Raw genomic sequence first — 22,238 nt, forward strand, 5'->3', positions numbered from 1 at the left:
TAATGTTCCATTTACTTATTTAAAGCCTGCTATCTTCATCTTTCCTTTCTTTCCATGCAGCTCTTGAGCCTGGCTGGCTGGTAGGAAATATGATGCAGGCATGTATTGGTCTTTTGCTGGTTGACAAAATGTAATAAGTGTTGTGTACAGGGGTCGGTCTTGGTCCTCATGACTCCCTCGGTCATCACCTCCAGTAACAAGAGGAAGAAGCACAGTTATTCCTCTGGTCACTAAGATTGAGACCGTCTTCACAACTGTCTGGGCTCCTTTGCCCTTTCTCCCTGCTTACTCTGTCCTGGTCCTGAATACTTCTCTGGTTTCTCCTGTAATCCAATGAATAATTCTCCTATGGTACACAAAATTGCTGGGGAAACTCATCGGGTGCAGCAGCATCTATGGAGCGAAGGAAATAGGCGACGTTTCGGGCCGAAACCCTTCCTCAGACATAGGAATAATTCTCCTATGGCAGGTACTAATCTTCAGTTCAGTTCAGTTTAGTTTAGTTTATTGTCATGTGTACCGAGGTACAGTTAAAAGCTTTTGTTGCATGCTAACCAGTTAGCAGAAAGGCAATACGCAATTACAATCGAGCCATTTACAGTGTACAGATACATGATAAAGGAATAACATTTAGTGCAAGGTAAAGCCAGTAAAGTCTGATCAAAGATAGTCTGAGGGTCACCAATCCTACTCAAAAGCACTACTCTTGACCCCCTCAGCCAAAACGTTTCCATCTTATTTGCTCCTTATACATTAGTTTGCTACAGATAGCGTGGCAGTACAGTGGCAGAGCTGGTAGAGCTGCTGCATCACAGCGCCAGAGACCCGGATTCGATCCTAACCTCGGGTGCTGCCTGCGAGGAGTTTGCACATTCTCCCTGTGACCACGTGGGTTTCCACCGGGTGCGCATGTTTTTACACCAAGTATAGACCTCATCTCTCCTGTTAAGCCCAAGAAAATAAAAGGTGCAGCTGTAAATCTGTAGAGCAGCCTTGGGACTTATTGCCTACTGCTGCCGAGATCCAAATAATGTTCCAAAGACTTATTTAAAGCCTGCTATCTTCATCTCCCATATCCCAAAGGCCTGTGGGGTTGTTGGTTAAATAACCTCTGTAAAATTGCATAATGTGTCAGGAGTAGATGCATAAATGGGATAAAATAGAATTAGTGTGAATGGGTAGTCAATGGTTAGGCATGGACTCGGTGGGACAAAGGGCCTGTTTCCATGCTGTATCTCTAAAATTAAAATCTAAAACATAAGGTTGAATCCCAGAATAGCATCGTACCTAAATGCAGGATGCTTTCATTATTATGGTCTCTTGTTTTACAGAACTCCATGAAAGTCATGTTTAAGTGTTTGTGGAAGAATTGTGGAAAAGTGCTGAGCACTGCGGTAGGGATCCAGAAACATATTCGTACCATCCACTTGGGGTAAGATGCAAGTCACAGGGAAGGAGCATCATTTTACGGGACATTTATAGCATAGAAACGTACTTACATCATTTTTATTGAGTGAAAGGGACTAGCCAGTTCAATGTGATAAAAGTATTCAATGCAGCAAATGTCTGACAGGAAGCGAGTTACATAATTGATCCAACATTTCATGGATTACGAATACAGTTATTACAAACAAGAAGTGTCTTAAAAGTCAGGCCTTTTCGTACAGACTGCAGCAGTTTCGATCAATAATAGCATTTTTGGCAGGTCTCAGGGCAGGCTTTATAGCGTCAGTAAATTGTCCAACAGAAGGTGAAGCCCTTGGAATGTGGCACCCACTGGATAATTAAATGTAATATTGTATCACCCAGACCTGAATCTACACAGAGTATCAAGCCCAGACAGTGTACCTGGTCGAGTGCTAAAGACCTGTGCGGACCAGCTGGCTAGAGTACTCAAGAACATCTTCACAAGTTCACATTCGTCCCATCAAGTCCACTCCGTCATTCAATCATGGCTGATCTCTGCCTCCTTAACCCATTTTCCTGCCTTCTCCCCGGGTGGTCACGGTGGCGCAGCAGTAGAGTTGATGCCTTACAGCGAATGCAGCGCCGGAATCCCGGGTTCGATCCCGACTATGGGTGCTGTCTGTACGGAGTTTACCTGCATGGGTTTTCTCTGAGATCTTCAGTTTCCTCCCACACTCCAAAGACGTACAGGTTTGTAGGTTAATTGGCTTGGTAAATGTAAAAAAAAATTATCCACAGTGGGTGTAGGATAGTGTTAATGTGCGGGAATCGTTGGTCGCCGTGAACCCCGTGGGCCGAAGGGTCTGTTTCCGTGCTGTATCTCTAAACTAAACTAAAAATAACCACTGATTTCAAACTCTTGGTTCTGCGGTTTGAGATTGCCACGAGTATCAAAAGGATATCATATTGATGCCCCTGAAAAGCCTCAATGACTACCGTCTTTGGCCATTAATATAGGTGCACTTCAAGGCTGCATGCTTAGCCCCCTGCTCTACACCCTTAACACCCATTGCTAGATGGCGAAGCATAACTGCAATCTCATATATAATTTTGCTTATAACACCACTGTGATGAAGAGTCAGCAACATACAGGAGAGAGATAGAACACCTGGTTGAATGGTGCCACAGCTTCACTCAACAGCAACAAAACCAAGGAACGAATCGTTGACTTCAGAAAGGGGAAGTCAAGAGACCACGTGCCAGTTTCATTGGTGGGTCGGTGGTGGGGAGTGTTAGCAGCTCCAAATTCTTGGGCGTTAACATTTTGGATTACCTGACCTGTGTCCAGCATATAGTTGCAATAGTGACGAAGGCACGCTAGCGCTTCTACTTTCTTAAAGGTTTAAAGAGATGCTCTTAACAAACTTCATCAGATGTACTGTGGAAAGTACCCTGACTGATTGCATTAGAATTAGAATTAGAATTAGAATTAGAATTTCCTTTATTGTCATTCAGACCTTACGGTCTGAACGAAATTTCGTGCCTGCAGTCATACATACATACAATAATACAATAATAAACAACAGTAAACACAAATTAACATCCACCACAGTGAGTCCTCCAAGCACCTCCTCACTGTGGTGGAGGCAAAAATCTTAGGGCTGCAGTCTCTTCCCTCCTCTTCTCCCTCTGCGCTGAGGCGATACCCCACCGGGCGATGGTACAAACAGTCCCGCGGCTCACCGAACCCCGCAAACGGGCCGGCTCAAACACCGCGGCCCGGGGTGGTCGAAGCTGCCGCCCTCCAGTCCAGCGGACGCAGCCGCTGGCCCGCGGCTGAACCCCGGACTCAGGTCACCGCCGCCAGAACGCCGTCCCAGCCATTATGGCCTAGTATTGCAATTACAACACACAGAAGCACAAGAGGTTGCAAAGAGTGGTGGACTCAGCCCAGTTCGTCAAGGGCACAGCCCTGCTCACCTTCAAGAAGGCGGCATCTATTACCAATGTTCCCCACTGTCCAGGCCATACTCTCTTCTCGCTGCCACTGTCAGGCAGGTGCTATAGAAGATTGAAGTCCCACACCATCAGGTTCAGGAACAATCCTACAACTACCAGGTTATTGAACTGATCTGTACGACTCTAGTCCGACCAGCAATGGACCACTATGGACCTCATCTGGCACTCCCAATGACTTTTTCTTTAATTGTGTATTTTTGCACTAATGCCTTATTTTTTGTAGTCTTTTCATTTCACTGTCTTGTAGAATTTATGTGTCATTTACATATAATGTATGTATTTGTGTGTTATAAGAGTCTATGTGCCTGTGATGCTGCTGCAGGCGAGATTTTCATTGTACCTGTATCTCACCATACTTGTGCATAGGACAATAAACTCCACTAGACTTAACTTGAGCAGTTTTCACATTATGAAATATTACTCTGCCATTAAAAATCAAGAATCAGCTGCTTTTGAGATGAACTCATATTGACTCTAATGATATGAAATTGCAACTCTGGATAAAAGGTAATTGGATCACCTACAGTTAAGTCTTACTCTCATTCTAATCGTATGTTACCATGAATTTACTGTTGACAATGTAATTGTATAATATAGCCGCAAACGAGAAAGTTGCCACATTCGGATTGTTGCAGAGTTCGCTGGAATGTGGTCTGATGTTCAAAATAATGACGGGGCAGAGCATGATATTCATAGGAACTGACACTGTACATCATAATGAGGCAATCCCCACTGTGGATGATAAAACCTGTCCAATGATTTTGAATCCAATACTTCTGAGTGAAATCCTGGAAATACTCAGCAAATTAGGTGGCATCTATGGAGAGAGAGAACATTTTAGGTTGGTGAACATTCATTAGAACTGGAAGATGTTACAGAGTAATAGATTATTAACAAGTACAGATTTTGGGGGGAAAATTGAGGTGGGGTAGGACATGGTAGGGTAACAGACAGTGTGGAGTTTTGATTGGAGGAGAAGAAACAGAGTTGTGTTATAGCCACATAACGGATTTGTGTGTGTGTGTGAGGTGTATGAAAGAGAATTTAGAAATAATCTCCAGTGTTTTGTTGGAGGTAGGGGAAGAAAAACTCATTAAGAGTGAAGCCAGGACAAAGCTTTACCTGCTATGCATATTTTCATAGTTCATTGAGTATAGGAGTCAGGAAATCAAGATACAGCTTTATAGGACTTTGATTAATTTGCGTTTGGAGAATTGCGTGCAGTTCTGGTCGCCCCATTGCAGGAAGGATGTGGTGGCTTTGGAAAGGGTGCAGAGAAGGTTCACCAGATTGATGCCTGGATTAGGGGGTTTTAGCTACAGGTTGAACAGACTGTTGTCTTCTCTGGAACGCCAGAGACTATGGGAGATCTGATAGAAGTGTACAAAATTATGAGAAGCATAGAAAAGGTAGACAGTCAGAACCTTTTTCCCAGAAAAATGAAATACCAGAGGCCATGGCTTTAGGTTGAGAGGGGCAACATGTAAAGGAGATGTTTGGGGCAAGTATTTTACACAAGAGGGTGGTGAGTGTCCCGCAATGGGGGTGATGGTGGAGGCAAATACACTAGTGGTATTTAGGAGACTATGCGGGGGATGATCAGAGATGGTCTTGGCATCATGTTCAGCACAGACATTTTGGGCCAAAGGGCCTGTTCATGTGCCGTAACGTTCTATGTTTTACGTTCTTTGTTCACCACAGAGGTGAGGTATTGGAAGAATTATTAGAGAAGGACAGGTATTTCTTGTGGCACTGACTCAATTAGATCCCGGTGCTTTTGGTGGGGCAGAAGATAAATTTTAGGATTTTGAATCGGGATTGATGGGATTTCATTCACAAAGCATTTTTGTAATATGGGGTTTTGAAAGAAAGGTACATTACATAGTGGCAATTCAGAGAGAACAGAGTTGCTGCAGGTTAGTTTCATGAGCTGTGGAATAACAAAGCCTCTGAATAATGTTAGTGACATGTCGGCAGAAGAGGGATTGTTTGCAGTGCCATCTCATGAAATCAAGCAGTTAATGGATCTAAACATTCAAAAGTTGTTGGGCAGTTGAGTAATTATGCAGGCACAGCAGGCAGTGAAGAAAGCTAATGGCATGTTGGCCTTCATTGCAAGAGGATTTGAGTTTAGGAGCAACTACTGCAGTTGTACAGGGCCCTAGTGAGACCACACCTGGAGTATTGTGTGTAGTTTTGGTCTCCTAATTTGTGGAAGGAATTTCTTGCTATTGAGGGAATGTAGCGTAGGTTCACCAGGTTAATTCCCGGGATGGCGGGACTGACATATGAGGGAAGAATGGGTCGACTGGGCTTTAGGAATTTAGAAGGATGAGAGGGAATCTTATAGAAACATATAAAATTCTTAAGGAATTGGACAGGCTAGATGACAGGGACGACAGATGGCACAATGGGCTAAGTGTTCGGCTGGCAACCGGAAGTCGAATCCCGCTTGGAGTGCATACTGTCGTTGTGTCCTTGGGCAAGACACTTCACCCACCTTTGCCTGTGTGTGAATGTGTGTGAGTGATTGGTGATGGTCGGAGGGGCCGTAGGCGCAGATTGGCAGCCACGCTTCCGTCAGTCTGCCCCAGGGCAGCTGTGGCTACAGAAGTAGCTTACCACCACCGAGTGTGACTGAGGAGTGAATGAATAATGCGATGTAAAGCGCCTTGAGTATTAGAAAGGCGCTATATAAATCCCATCCATTATTATTATTATTAGATGCAGGAAAATTGTTCCCCATGTTGGGGGAGTTCAGAACCAAGGGTCACAGTTAATAATAAGGAGTAGACCATTTAGGACTGAGACGAGGAAAGCTTTTTCACCCAGTTGTGAGCCTGTGGAATTTTTTGCCACAGAAGGCAGTGGAGGCCAATTCTCTGGATGCTTTCAAAAGAGAGTTAGATAGAGTTCTTAAAGATAGCGGAGTCAAGGGATATGTGGAGAAGGCAGGAACGGGGTACTGATTTTGGATGATTAGCCATGATCATATTGAGTGGTGGTGCTGGCTCGAAGGGCCGAATAGCCTACTCCTGCACCTATTTTCTATGTTTCTATGTTACAGTTTTTGATTTGTCACCTCTTGTTTTCTTTGCTTATTTGAGTTGGCCTATGTCTGCAAAAGTGATCCTAGTGTGGAATAACACTCAGTATAGGAAATTCAGCCCCCTATATATTTGTTTCTGAAGCTACTAAAGTTAACTTTCTCCACAGAATTTGCCGTTGCTTGTCGATAAGCAACAGAGACCACTTAAGATAACATTTTAATTTTGAACTATTAACAGATTTGTTAAACAAAAAATAAATAGATTGAGAAAAGCTGCTGGCAAAGTAATATAACAAATATTAATAGTTGGTAGAAATTCTAGAATTTGTCTCCTGAAAGGAAAGGAAATTGGAATAACTATACATGTGCTCATGGCTCTCATTCTCATTTCCTGAGGATTTAATAGCTACAAACTACCTCACATCTCATGTTATTTGATCAATTAAGATGATCCGTTCACGGGCTGCTGTTTTAATGCCAATTTCAAGGCAGGTTATAAATTCATCACAATTTGTGAACTGATCACAAATTTTTTATAAGGTTGAAAAAATCTCAGGTCAGACTTGTCACCTGCATTTCAACTTGTCACTTACTCCATACTCCATGCCACCTCTAACACCATAGTCTTGAGGTACCAGCTAGTTATTTGAAATTACAGAAATTAGAGTGGCTTTCTTACAACATGAGCCTTTATCATTCCTCAGATTTTTCATAATATTACATTTTTATACCATTTTCAATCTATTAAAAGATCTGCATGTTACAAGAGGGTAAAGACCAAAAACAATTTGGTGACATGGAGCGAAGAGAGAATGAACAGTAAAATTATAAAAGCGTTTATGATGGCTAAATACAATACGCATATTTGAAGACGTATGTACAAAAGTGGAGTTCATGGAGCATGAATTGGCCTCTCATTACCTATTCCCTCATCCACGTCAAATTATTGAAATTGACGTGATGCTTCCTGAAGGTTATAAAGTTGCTTAAAATATATATGAATTAACAGTGCACACTAAGCACTGTCTGAGAAGGCATACCAGGTGGACAGGATAAAAACATTCCAGGAATCCTCAAAGTCTACTTGAAAATGTTAGGCAACCTCACCTATTGGCAATCTCTGGCCTATGTTTGGTTAAAGTAGAGAAGGTAGAGATGGGATGGTATTAAAGAATGCACCAACTAACTGCCTAGCCCATCACTCACCCCCTGCCCATCTGTGGAAGAGTTTGCAGTTCCCACATTGACTTCAATCAACACAGAACTATCAGATCCAATGTGTAGGAAAGAACCACAGATGCTGTTGTAAATCAAAGGTAGACACAAAATGCTGGATTAACTCAGCGGGACAGGCAGCATTTCTGGACGGATCTAATGGGTGACGTTACGGGTCGAGACCCTTTTTCAGTCTGAAGAAGGTTTTCGACCCGAAACGCACCCATTTCTTCTCTCCAGAGATGCTGCCTGTTCCAATGGATTACTCCAGCATTTTGTGGCTACTATCAGAATCATTGGAAACAAGTCATCCTCGATCTCCTGGACTTGCCAATGATAAAAACAGTAACCATGCTCCAGTAGACCAAGCCTCTTGCAAATAAAAAATAACAATATTAGACAGTTTGGTCAGGGAACTAATTTTCCATGCCCAAGAAAATGTCGGCCCAGTAAGACTGTTCATACCTTGAGCGTTTCAGATGTTGGCAGATGCTTTGCATTAATTATTTCCATTTAAAAAGAAGAAACTTGTAATTTATTAATATAATTATTGCAGATTGTAAGGATGAATGCAGATCTATTTTGCAATTTGGCTGCATCAGTTCACGAACAGCAGATTATTTCAGAAAGTGGAACAGAGAGATCAATAAAAGATTAAAACAGTGTATTAAAATATTGGATTGGATTCAATTTATTGTCATTGTCTCATAAGAGACAACAAAATGGATTTTCCTTACAGTCATAAAAAATATAGATAAAAAAATATATTAGAGTTCTGCAGATTCTTCTATTGAATACTTGAATTATGTCCAAATCAAATTTTAAAATGTTTGTCATGGCAATAAGTCCAAAGCTACAAATACACTTTAACTGTGAACCCTAAGAGAAAGATTGATCAAGCAGCACGTGATTTTTATTGTATTAATTAGCGGCAAAAAAGAAGTGCATTCCTGTTTTTACTGCAGAAGTCACATATCATTGTAATTATTCATCCCTGTCCAGCTTTGAGGAACAGCACCTCATCTTCTGCTGTGACCCTCAGGACTCAATGTTGAGCTTGACAATTTCAGATAATCTTTCTGTCTTTAACTAATGGTATTTAAAGTGACAGTTACCATAACATTTTTTGTCTGTTCCCTGTCACATTCAGTCTATTCTCTCCATTTCTCCCTCTTTCTGAAACTTCAACCTGTTTGTTTTTGCCCTGACCTGAAAAGTTGTCTCAATTTTGTCTCTCCGTGGATGTCATCTCCTGCTGAGTTCTTCGCCCATTTTCCAATTTTGTTTCAGATTTACAGCATCCGCAGTGTTTTGTTCCTCACGCGACCTCATCAAAGTAAACAGACCTGCATTTGTCACTCCCGCACTTCTACAGTGGGCTGACCAGCAATCATTTTCATGGGAGGAAATATCATCTATTCATATATTGTTGACCCATTATGTTAAATTAGGTTTGCTCTTACCTGGACAAATTTGGAACCCTGCTAAGATGATTTTTTTTTCTTTGTAGCCGCTGATAATAGAAAAGTCATAATTATTGCCTGAATTAATTTCCCATTATTAATTGGTGCAATTAGTTAACGTCAGGAAATGTGACTGTTGTTAGAAAGGCTGCCTTCATTGTTTGAGCAAAGCAAGACAAGCTTTTTGTAGCATTGAAAAGGGAATGTACTTCTGATCGATGCAATTTATGTTGAACTTAGCTTCCGTTCAGCGCTAGATGCTAAGTGATGCATATTTTCTCCCAACAGCCGAAACGTAGATTCAGATTGCAGTGATGGTGAAGAGGACTTCTATTACCAGGAGATTAAACTGAACACTGATTCTGCAGCTGAGGGTATAGGTAGCCTTTCCCCAATGTCACCATCAGTGGCGTCTCCACCTACGCTCTCGAGCCTGGACTTAGGACGACCTGAAACCACCGTCACAAGAACCGAAACCAAAACTACAACTCCTCTGAGTCGGTCCGCACCGACCCGCCTCTACCTGGTCCACACTGACCATGCTTATCAGGTAACAAGTTGCAGCCTGAATGGCTTGCATAATTTTCAGAGGTGTCTCTTTTAGATGAAGAGTAAAATTAAGTTGAAACCATAGAGACCTCTGAATGACAGTGTGCTGTTGACAGTTTCATAGATGAGCAAGGGAATTTCCTCTTTTTTCTGATTAATATTTATTGCGGTCAGAATGACTGAAAAAATATGGCCATTATAACTTTAATATTTTTCCAAACTAGCTTGTGCAGAATTTTGCTACAGTATTTTCCTTGTTTCAATGATGGCTACATTTCAAAACGTATATACCTACCATATACCTTCCATTTACCCAGCACCCTTTGTGTAAAAAAGCCCCCCTCAGATTTCTATTAAATCGTCGTACCCTCCCCCCCCCCCTCACTTTTACCCTAACTGTTACGATATTATGCATCTCTATAAGGTCATCCCTCATCCTCTGAGCTCCAAGGAATAAAGTCCTAGCCTGCTCAACCTTGCCCAATAGCTCAGGCCCTCGAGTCCTGGTAACATCCTTGTAGATCTTCTCTGCACCATTTCCAGCTTAACAACAACAGAGTAACCAAAACTGAACACAATGCTCTAAATGTGGCCTCACCAATGTCTTGTACAACTGGATCATGCCTCCCAACTTCTATACTTAAGATGTATAGTGGACCCAAAAGCAACATTTTACATTCTAAAAAGTCCTTTTAATGAAAGCTCTTTCATAGAAATTCCATAACACGACATAAATAAGTGTTGAACTACAAAATAGAATTCTCAGGCAACCGAGTTAAAATGCATGGCCCCATGTAATGTGTTATTGCAATGTGTCTATATTAATTCTAGTCATAATTTGCAATGCATGATCTTTTTCTACCAATACAGATAGAGTGTACTTGCACAGTGAAGTTTCACCTACTTGAGCAATGCCATCTCCTTACATAAACATTTTTTTTGCACCAGGCCACAGCACCGGTTAATATTCCTGGATCAAAGTTCACGCCAACCAGCAATGGATTCAGCATCTCCTGGCAATCTCCACCAGTCACCTTCACGGGCATCCCAGTAAGTATGAGGAGCTCAAAACGTGACCAACAATTGTGGCTTCCAGGCGGTGAGGTTTTGGGGCAGCTGAAAACATCAAGATGTTGGGTAAAATGCAATCCTTTTTCAATGCACTACAAGATTTTCAATCAAAATAGTGCAATGGTCAGAGATGTTATCTTATCGATCTAATTTGTGAAGAAGGAAGTTATTGAATCAGTGAATTTGCCCAGTCTAGTGTAATGGTAACAAAGGGGCACATTAGGTGCTGCGTTCTCTTTATCTGCTGCACTGTTTTGAATGCAATCAGTACACAATTTAGTGTATTTAGCCACTGCATTTAATTGTGTTCATAAAATTTATTTTGCAGCTTTGATTGCAGCGTATGACAAATTAATGAGTAGTCAATACCCTTTGGGATGGAAGAATTAATGTAATTAGCAGTTAAAGGGGGCTAATTGCATTAAGAGAGTGAGGTCCTCTCTGTTAAAGGATTTGAAATCGTAACCTACCTTTTCATAAAATGTATTAAGTAAATAATTGCCTCACCTAGTTATTAGTAATCTTTTTCGACAATATTGGGAATTCATGCTAATGTTCTTAGACCTGTTATAGCTCACATGATTTCACGGTCGCTCAGCTGAATACTGTCAGCAAATGATTGGCCAGAAGGTCTCACTGCAAGGCAAAGTGTTAACTTTTTATGAGCAAACGATGTTCCAAAACCAACTTGCTTCACATTTTGAAGTAGCTCATGTGTAGCCATGTCCTTGTTGGGTAATTGTATGAGTAGCAATGGACACTAGTTTAATTTGAAATATGACTGATGCGTATCGGAGGTAGCCATGGATTAAAATTGCTTTGATTGCAAACGCGCTGCCGCTTCCAAGGTGAAGTATGCTGGCGACTCTCGGGGGAGAAGGAGGAGGAGGTGACGAGGTTGCAAGAGGGGGGGAGAGGCCAAGTGGCCAGAGCAATGGGAGGAGGAGCTGGGGGCGGCAGTCGAGCAGGGAGAGGAACAAAGCCGGCGCCGACACCAAGAAGCAGCAGTTGAAGGGGGGGGGACCATTGGACAGAATGACGGGAGAAGAAGGGGAAGTGGCCACAGGAAAAATTACAAAAGATTCGAATTAATGGGAAGGAAAGCTTGAGAATGGACAACAGAGTAAGGTCATGGCCAATTGCGAGGGGGGAAGTGAATACGGAGGTCAAAGTACTGTATATGAATGCGAGAAGTATAAGGAATAAAGTGGACGAGCTTGAGGCTCAGTTAGACACTGTCAAGTATGATGTTGTGGGAATTACTGAGACATGGCTGCAAGAGGGCCAGGGCTGGGAACTGAATATTCAAGGGTATAACTCCTATCGAAAAGACAGACAGGTGGGCAGAGGGGGTGGGGTTGCTCTGTTGGTGAGGAATGAAATTCAGTCCCTTGCAAGGGGTGCCATTGAAACCGGAGATGTGGAGTCAGTATGGATAGAACTAAGGAATTGTAAGGGTAAAAAGACCCTAATGGGACTAATCTACAGGCCCCCACACAGTAGCCTGGACAAAGGGCGCAAGTTGAATCAGGAGTTAAAATTGGCATGTAGTAAAGGTAATTCTGTGGTTGTTATGGGAGATTTCAACATGCGGGTAGACTGGGAAAATCAGGTTGATACTGGACCCCAAGAAAGGGACTTTGTAGAGTGCCTTCGTGATGGATTCTTTGAACAGCTTGTATTGGAGCCTACCAGGGAGAAGGCAATTCTGAATTTAGTGTTATGTAATGAACCGGATTTGATAAAGGACCTCAAGGTTAATGAGCCATTAGGAGGCAGTGACCATAACATGGTCAGGTTTAATCTTCAATTGGAGAGGGAGAAGAGTAGATCGGAGGTGTCAGTGTTGCAGTTGAATAAAGGGGACTATGGGGCCATGAGGGAGGAGCTGGCCAAAGTTGACTGGAACGATACATTAGCAGGGATGACAGTGGAACAAAAATGGCAGGTGTTTCTAGGAATAATACAGAAGGTGCAGGACCAGTTCATTCCTAGGAGGAAGAAAGATTCCAAGGGGAGAAAGGGACGATCATGGCTGACAAGGGACGTCAGGGACAGTATAAAAATTAAAGCGAAGAAGTACAACGTAGCAAAGATGAGTGGGAAGCAAGAGGATTGGGTAATGTTTAAAGAACAACAGAAGATAACCAAAAAGACAATACGGGGAGAAAAGATGAGGTACGAAGGTAAGCTAGCCAAGAATATAAAGCAGGATAGTAAAAGCTTCTTTAGGTATGTGAAGAGGAAAAAATTAGATAAGACCTAAGTTGGACCCTTGAAGACCGAAAAAGGTGAATTTATGATGGGGAACAAGGAAATGGCAGATGAGTTGAACAGGTACTTTGGATCTGTCTTCACTAAGGAGGACACAAACAATCTTCCTGATATAGTAGTGGCCAGAGGATCTGGGGTGACAGAGGAACTGAAGGAAATCCACATTAGGCAGGAAATGGTGTTGGATAGACTGATGGGACTGAAGGCTGATAAATCCCCAGGGCCTGATGGTCTGCATCCCAGCGTACTTAAGGAAGTGGCTCTAGAAATCGTGGATGCATTGGTGATAATTTTCCAATGTTCTATAGACTTAGGATCAGTTCCTGTGGATTGGATGGTAGCTAATGTTATCCCACGTTTTAAGAAAGGCGGGAGGGAGAAAACGGGGAATTATAGACCAGTTAGCCTGACATGGGTGGTGGGGAAGATGCTGGAGTCAATTATAAAAGATGAGATAGCCGCACATTTGGATAGCAGTAACAGGATCGGTCCGAGTCAGCATGGATTTACGAAGGGGAAGTCATGCTTGACTAATCTTCTGGAATTTTTTGAAGATGTAACTAGGAAAATCGACAAGGGAGAGCCAGTGGATGTAGTGTACCTGGACTTTCAGAAAGCATTTGATAAGGTCCCACATAGGAGATTAGTGGGCAAAATTAGGGCACATGGTATTGGGGGTAGTGCTGACATGGATAGAGAAGTGGTTGGCAGACAGGAAACAAAGAGTAGGGATTAACGGGTCCTTTTCAGAATGGCAGGCAGTGACTAGTGAGGTACCGCAAGGCTTGGTGCTGGGACCGCAGCTATTTACAATATACATCAATGATTTGGATGAAGGGATTCAAAGTAACATTAGCAAATTTGCAGATGACACAAAGCTGGGTGGCAGTGTGAACTGTGAGGAGGATGCTATGAGAATGCAGGATGACTTGGACAGGTTGGGGGAGTGGGCAGATGCATGGCAGATGAAGTTTAATGCGGATAAATGTGAGGTTATCCACTTTGGTAGCAAAAACAGGAAGGCAGATTACTATCTAAGTGGCGTCAAGTTGGGAAGAGCGAAAGTACAACGGGATCTGGGGGTCCTTGTACATCAGTCTATGAAAGTAAGCATGTAGGTACAGCAGGCAGTGAAGAAAGCGAATGGCATGTTGACCTTTATAACAAGAGGAATCGAATATAGGAGCAAAGAGGTCCTTCTGCAGTTGTACAGAGCCCTAGTGAGACCACACCTGGAGTATTGTGTGCAGTTTTGGTCCCCTAATTTGAGGAACGACATTCTTGCTATTGAGGGAGTGCAGCTTAGGTCTACAAGGGTAATTCCCGGGATGGCGGGACTGTCATATGCTGAGACAATGGAGCAGCTGGGCTTGTACACTATGGAGTTTAGAAGGATGAGAGGGCTTCTCATTGAAACATATAAGATTGTTAAGGGCTTGGACACACTAGAGGCAGGAACCATGTTCCCGATGTTGGGGGAGTCCAGAACCAGGGGCCACAGTTTAAGAATAAGGAGTAAGCCATTAGAACGGAGACGAGGAAACACTTTTTTTCACAGAGAGTGGTGAGTCTGTGGAATTCTCTGCTTCAGAGGGCGGTGGAGGTAGGTTCTCTGAATGCTTTCAAGAGAGATTTAGATAGGGCTCTTAAAAATATAGCGGAGTCAGGGGATATGGGGAGAAGGCAGGAACGGGGTGCTGATTGGGGATGATCAGCCATGATCATATTGAATGGCTCGAAGGGCCAAATGGCCTACTCCTGCACCTATTGTCTATTGTCTAAGAAGTAGATGGCGACACTCGAGCGGGGAGCGGAAAACCAATGGCCGACAGGGAGCAGGGGCATGTGGGAAGGCAGGAAGCCTCATGTTGACCGAGCGCATCCTGTCGGAGGCAGTGGTTCGAGAGAATGCGCTGTCCCTAGTGGCTACAACATGAGCTGCAACTACAGCCGTGCCACCAAACCATGCGGTGGGTGAAGAAGGGCTCGCTGTTACACCTTGCGAGTCGGGGGTGGCATCCGAAGCAGGGGCCATAAACGATAGGAGAGACGGTGCGAGCAGTGAGGTGCTTCAGCTGGTCGGTCTACTACAACAGTTTAGTTTATTGTCACACGTACCGAGGTACAGTGAAAGGCTTTTGTTGCGTACTAACCAGTCATCAGAAGAACAATACATGATTAAAATCGAGCCATTCATATACAGATACAGGATAAGGGAATGACTTTTAGCGCAAGGTAAAGCCAGCAAAGTCCGATCAAGGATAGTCATGGATCAAGGATAAAAGGGTCCGTTAAAACAAGGGTTTTCTGCACCTTCTTCCCGATAGCAGAATTTATGAAACGTATCTTCAACTCAAAATCTCCCAGGCCCAGGGACTCAGAGATATGGGATGTTGACATTGTGCTGACGCTGCTTCGCCGATGGGCTCCAACTACATCCCTGTCCTTGGTCAAACTCACTTACAAAGTGGTTATGCTCATGGCGCTGGTTACAGCGCAATGGATCCAGTCGTTGCATAAGCTACGACTGGACAAGATGGTTACATCTGTAGGCAAAATAACATTTTATGTTATGACTTAGTCAAGCAGAGCAGACCAGAGGCATCAGGTTTCAAACTAGAGGTTTTGGCATACCCTATTGATCTTCGGTTGTGTGTGATCACACATCTACAACAGTATGATAAGGTCACCAAGAGCCTTAGAGGTTCTGAACTAGCTATGTTTGTTAGCTACATAAAACCTCATAAAAAGGTATCAGTACAGACCACCTCCAGGTAGTTAAAACGGGGTCTGGCTTGTGCAGGAGTGAACACTGACAGTCTCAAATATCACTCCACCAGGGCTGCAACAACATCAGCAGCAAGGGTTATGGACGTTCCGCTGGACCACATCCTAGCGGCTGCAGGATGGTCAAACGAACAAACCTTTCCAATCATTTCATAACTAACCCATTGCCAGACCGGGGGTATTTGCCAACTCTATTTTAGGTTCTGTTTTATAGTTTCCTCCTGGATGAAAGGGGTTACTATTATTATTATTTGTACATTTAAAAGCATCAGCATGTTTTAAATCTATGCCATGTCTGAATGCTTTTTTAATGTTCACTCATCTGTGGTCAACTGATGCAGTTGTGTTGTGTGGACTCGTGTTCATGGCATACACCAGTTCGTGTTGTACTTCCGGTGGCGCTGGTGCCAGCAGCGGTATCTTTTTGTTTTTTTGTTTATTTAGTGATGTAAAAGTGTTTTTTTTTGTGTTTTTTTTGTGTTTTGATGTGGGGGAAGAGGGTACGGTACGGGGGATACCGTCCTTCAGCCGCTTCCTGGTGAAGACGCGACTATTATTCGAGTCGCGTCCTCGCCCCCCCCCCCCCAGCGGCCTACCTACTGGATTGGCGTGGCCTTTCCTGCCGGGATCGACCAGAGCTCCAGCAGCGGCGGGACAGCGCTGTAACATCGCGGGGCTGGCGATGCCTTACCGGGGATCGCCGTCTGGAGCCCGGAGTGCTGGACCAGCTACACCGACATCATGGAGCTGCGGTTTGCGGAGCTCCCAACGCGGGCGGCGCTGATGGACAGCGCGGGGTCCTGCGACTCTGCTCGGCCTGCGGACTCGGGAGCTGCGGACTCGGGAGCTGCGGACTCGGGAGTTGCGGACTCGGGAGCTGCGGACTCGGGAGCTGCGGGAGGCGGCTGATCAGGAGGTCCGGGCCGCTGAGGAGGAGGATGTTCACCGTCGGGGATCGGCGTCGGCGTTCCACCAGCCCGGCGTGAGGGCCTGAACATCGGGCCACCCGGGGCGGCGACTGCGGGTGCTAGGAAGGCCTCGACCACGAGTGAACATCTGGGAAGAACGGAGGGGAGGCTGGCTGGACTATGGTGCCTTCCTCACCTTGGTGCCACTGTGTTATGTTGTGTCGTGGACTTTCAGTGTTTGTGCTTTTTTTTTAAATGCTATTTTATTTTTAATATGTTTTATTATTTATTATTATTTATTTATTTTTATTTTTATGATACTGCCTGTAAGGGAAATTCATTTCGTTGTCTCTAACTGAGACAATGACAATAAATTTGAATACAATACAATACAATACAATACAATGAAATCACAGCGCTTTAAAATCTTCACGTTGTCACTCACATGACTCCGAAGTAAAATAGTAAGATTAGACGAGAACTTACCAGTTCGAAGTTTGATCATTATTTTATGAGGAGTTACGATGAGCAATTACGTGCCCTCCACTCCCAACCCTCGTATCATAAAGATCATCTGGTAGTTCTAGTCTTCTCTAATCTTACTATGTTCAGTTCAACAATTGTTATCTGTGATTTCACACCGCTGCTTTGAAGATTGACGCGCATGCAGGCTGACGGCCTTCTTCACGTAATCGCTCATAAAATAACGATTAATCTTCAAACTGGTAAGTTCTCGTCTAATCTTACTATTAAACTCCTTTCACTAAACTTACTGTCTACGATACCACCCAGTTTAGTGTCAACTAAAAACGTACTAATCATGCCTTTACATTCTCATCCAAATCGCTGAAATGCCATTGATTTTTATCTCAATGCTTGTGAGGAATACAGGGAGGACGACCATCAATATCATGGAAAATAGCAGTGGTGGTGTGAATGATTTACAATAACTATGAACATAACCCTTCCAGGAATAGTTTGAAAAACACTCTGTTCTTGCTGTGTCATTGATCTGCAAAAGCAGTTTACAATGTCATATAATAATGACTTACAATGTCCTGAAAATGTGTTCATTCAGTACAGTGACAATTTTGGTTGAGCTGTTGTTGATTTCAATGATTTCTATGAAAAATATATAGTGCACAATACATTCATATTCAGTCCTTTTACCAAGTTCAGATGGAGACACTTAATATAGTGCAGATGCTTACCCATTGCTCTGCAGAAAGCACGGTTATTGGTATGAGCACTGTGATTTACAGTAATTGTTCTCGTCTCATTGAATTATCATTTTTTGCCCATTGGAGCATACTAATGAGAATATTTGTCAGCTCTTGAGAATTACGATATGTACAATGAACGTCTGTCTAAAAGGCAGTGCTGCGCTGTAGTATTGTACTTCAATCCCCCTGGCAAAATTGAACTAAATCAAAAGCTCATTATGTATTCTCCAGATACTGAGATCTAATGAGTGTGGCTTCATAGTTAAATGTCGGTTGCTATTGTACATAAAATCTATGTTTTGATTCTTTTCATTATAATAATTTGAATGAATCTTCAGCTTTGTTGAACAAATGAACATTTATATGAATTAGAATGATTTTCTTTTATCAACGCTAGTCAGTATTTGCTTCTCAAATGACCTTTAAATCATGAGACATAAGAAAGGGAAGCCTTCAAATGACGGGCATTCACAAAACGTTTTTCAATAGTCTTCTTCTTAGTCAGGTTTATGGATGACTTGCTCCGAATCCAGTTTTGTGGCTTCTTAGGTGACTGATGAGTCCAATACGGGGACCTCAGATTCTTGAGGTGGTTGTCAGGGCAGCCGGTGGATAGTCCATTAAGTGACCCTTTCCTGTATTTACACAATGCCTCTGTGTGCTCCTGATCCATGGGCTCCCTCAGCCCTCTGGCTCCTACTCTTCCTTTCTTCTTCCCGCTCCCCCCCCACCCTACATCTGAAGAAGGGGTTCTGCCCGAAACGGTGCCTATTTCCTTTGCTCCATAGATGCTGCCGCACCCGTTGAGTTTCTCCAGCACTTTTGTCTACCTTCGATTTTCCAGCATCTGCAGTTCCTTCTTAACCATTCCTAATTACCCTTGTCCATTTTGAGTGCTCATGGGTTAGGGATTCTCAGGAGTTAATGGCACGTTCGGAGCATACCTGGTTTAGAGTTGAGAGTTTAGACAAGGGAAAAGATTCGTGGATGTGGTCAAAGCTTGCTTGAAGAAATGCCCTTGGAGGATGGCCCCTCAACCCATTGTCAGTGTTTCCACTGAAATATAAGATAGGATATGGAGTGATAGAGCTTTCACTCCAAACCTGCAAGGCACAGGCTAGATGCTAACCCACCTCTGTAGCCAGTAGTAACCATGTATCAGCTACACATTTGTGGAGGAGTCACACTGAATGTAATGATCCATATTGCAGCATTCTGACTGGCTTTTTTTTTTTTCAATTCAATTCAATTCAATTCAATTCAACTTTAATGTCATTGCACAAATACTGAGTATGGGTACAACGAAATGCAGTTTTGCGTCAGTCCGTAGTAGTGCAATATAGAATTTTTTTTTAAAAGAGGATACAGAACAATAGAAAATGCAAAATAATTAAACAATGGGGACGGAGGGACCGGAGGAATCTATCGGCGGGACTCCGAGTTCAGCAATGCGATGGTATGATTGTAGAAGCTGTTCCTCATCCTACTGGTACGAGACCTGAGGCTCCTGTACCGCCTCCCTGATGGGAGGAGGGCAAACAGTCCATGATTGGGGTGGGAGGGGTCTTTAATGATCTTCCCAGCTCGTTTCAGACACCGTTTTCGGTGGAGGGCATCCATGGCAGGGAGCGGGGCGCCGATGATGTGCTGCGCGGTTTTCACCACCCGTTGTAGTGCCTTCCTGTCCGCAACAGTGCAGCTGCTGTACCATACCGTGAAGCAGGCGGTCAGGATGCTCTCGATGGTACACCTGTAGAAGTTGGTCAGGATCTGGGGGGACAGGTGGGCTTTCTTGAGCCTCCTCAGGAAGTAAAGGCGTTGCTGTGCCTTTTTGACCAGCTTGGAGGTGTTGAGGGACCAGGACAAATCCTCCGAGATGTGTACCCCGAGGAATTTGTAGCTGGAGACGCGCTCCACCTCAGTCCCGTTTATGTGGATGGGGGTATGTCTGCCCCCTCTGACCTTCCTGAAGTCGACAATAAGTTCCTTCGTCTTCTTGGAGTTGAGGACGAGGTTATTATTGGCACACCAGGTTGTCAGGTGCTGGACCTCCTCTCGGTAGGCTGACTCATCGTTGTCACTGATCAGTCCTACCACCGTGGTGTCGTCAGCGAACTTAATGATGGCGTTGGATCCGTACTTAGGGATGCAGTCGTGGGTGAAGAGGGAGTAGAGGAGAGGGCTGAGCACACAGCCCTGTGGCACGCCGGTGTTCAGTGTTATAGTGGTGGAGTTGAGGTTGTTGACCCTAACAGACTGTGGTCTGTTGGTGAGGAAATCCAGTGTCCAGTTGCAGAGGGAGGTGGAGATGCCAAGCCCGCTGAGTTTGGTGATCAAGCTGGCGGGGATGACAGTGTTGAAAGCGGAGCTGAAATCAATGAACAGCAACCTGATGTAGGAGTTGTTGTTGTCCAGGTGGGTCAGGGCAGAGTGTAGGGCCGCCGCTATGGCATCCTCTGTAGACCTGTTGGCCCGGTAGGCAAACTGATGGGGGTCCAGTGTGGGGGGGAGGCTGGCTTTGAGGTGAGCCAAGATCAGCCGCTCAAAGCACTTAGCAATGACAGGGGTGAGTGCCACTGGGCGGAAATCGTTGAGGCTCCCTGTGGCTGACTGTTTGGGCACTGGCACGATGGTTGATGTCTTGAGGCAAGTGGGGACAACACCCTGGGCCAGTGACAGATTGAAAATGTCGGTGAAGACTTGGGATAGTTGTCCAGCACATGCCTTAAGCACCCGGCCAGGGATGCCATCGGGGCCGGCAGCTTTGCGCTCATTCACCTTGCTCAGTGCATCTTGTACAGCAGAGGTGGAGAGACTGAGGGGTTGTTCATTTGGGGGTGGAGCAATTTTGATGGCTGGGGTTTTGTTATCACGGTCAAAGCGAGCATAGAAATTGTTTAGCTCGTCAGGAAGGGTGGCGTTGTCTGGGGGAGGGGTGTTAACTTTCTGGTAATCGGCAAGGGATTTGATTCCTTGCCACATGCGCCTGGGGTCAGAATTGTTTTGGAAGTGCTCCTCAATCCGCCGTTTGTGATTGAGTTTGGCATTCCTAATTCCCATTTTCAGCTTGGCCCTAGATGAGCTGTATCCCTCAGCGTCGCCAGATCTGAAAGCGGCATCGCGAGCCTTCAGTAGGAGTCTGACCTCCCTGCTCATCCACGGCTTCTGGTTAGGGAAGGTCTTTATTTCTTTGTGTGTAGTGACATTATCGGTGCAGAATTTTATATAGTCCATAACTGTTGAGGTGTATGAGTTGATGTCCACTTGTGAATTGAAGGTGGACTGGGTAGCAAACAGACTCCAGTCTGTCTGCTGAAACTGCTGCTGTAAAACAGAGACAGCCCCCTCAGGCCAGACCTTGACTGTCCTCGTGGTAGGTTTCACACGTCTGATCAGAGGTGTGTATTTGGGGAGCAGGAACAGAGAGAGGTGGTCAGACTGACCAAGGTGGGGGAGGGGGAGGGCTTTGTAGGCTTCGGTAATATTCGTGTAAACTAAGTCCAGAATATTGTTTCCTCTGGTTGGGCAGGAAACATGCTGATGGAACCTGGGGAGTACAGTTTTGAGGTCGGAGTGGTTGAAATCACCAGCAACAATAAATGCCCCCTCTGGGTGAGCAGATAGATTTTTGCTGATAGCAGCTTGCAGCTCTTCCATTGCTAGCCTGGCATTAGCGTCCGGGGGTACATAGACTGCGGTGATAACAGTCGATGAGAATTCTCTTGGCAAATAGAAGGGCCTGCACTTTAGCATCAGGTATTCCAGGTCAGCAGAGCAGTGGCCACCAATCCTAACGACGTCCGTACACCACGAGTTGTTCACATAGATGCACAGTCCGCCGCCCTTGGTCTTACCGGAGTCCTCCGCTGTTCTGTCGGCCCTGAAGACAGTGCGCCCCTCCAGCTCGATGGCGTTGTCCGGGATGTTGCCGTTGAGCCATGTTTCAGTGAAGACCATGGCGTTGCAGTCAGTGATCCGTTTATGTGAGGTGATCCGCAGCCTTAGTTCATCGATTTTACTCACCAAGGATCGGACATTCGCGAGGAAAATGCTGGGCAGAGCTGGCTGGTGAGGATTTAATTTCAGCCTAGCTCGATGTCCTCCCCGCTTCCCACGTCTTTGTTTGCGGTCCCTGCGCCGCCTCCGGGCACTACCCGTCGGGGAAGCTGGCCCACTAGACCACGCTGTCCTGGAGAGCTCCGGCGGCAGTTGGAAGTCGCATCGGGGGCTCGTTTTGCAGAGACGGCCGAGCTCTAATAGCTCCTGACGGCTG

At 44.6% G+C, this 22,238-nt stretch overlaps 1 protein-coding gene across 1 annotated transcript in view; it reads left to right on the forward strand.

Annotated features, from left to right (window-relative positions):
• The window catches only part of znf704 (zinc finger protein 704), a 144,911-nt gene that overhangs the window by 112,061 nt on the left and 10,612 nt on the right, over positions 1–22,238 (forward strand). Inside the window, exons 5-7 of the mRNA XM_033019230.1 lie at positions 1,332–1,432; positions 9,442–9,703; positions 10,651–10,752. Coding sequence (XP_032875121.1) covers positions 1,332–1,432; positions 9,442–9,703; positions 10,651–10,752 — 465 coding nt within the window. The remainder of the gene's footprint in view (positions 1–1,331; positions 1,433–9,441; positions 9,704–10,650; positions 10,753–22,238) is intronic.

Source organism: Amblyraja radiata, chromosome 4, assembly GCF_010909765.2.
Source record: "Amblyraja radiata isolate CabotCenter1 chromosome 4, sAmbRad1.1.pri, whole genome shotgun sequence".
Classification (NCBI taxonomy): domain Eukaryota; kingdom Metazoa; phylum Chordata; class Chondrichthyes; order Rajiformes; family Rajidae; genus Amblyraja; species Amblyraja radiata.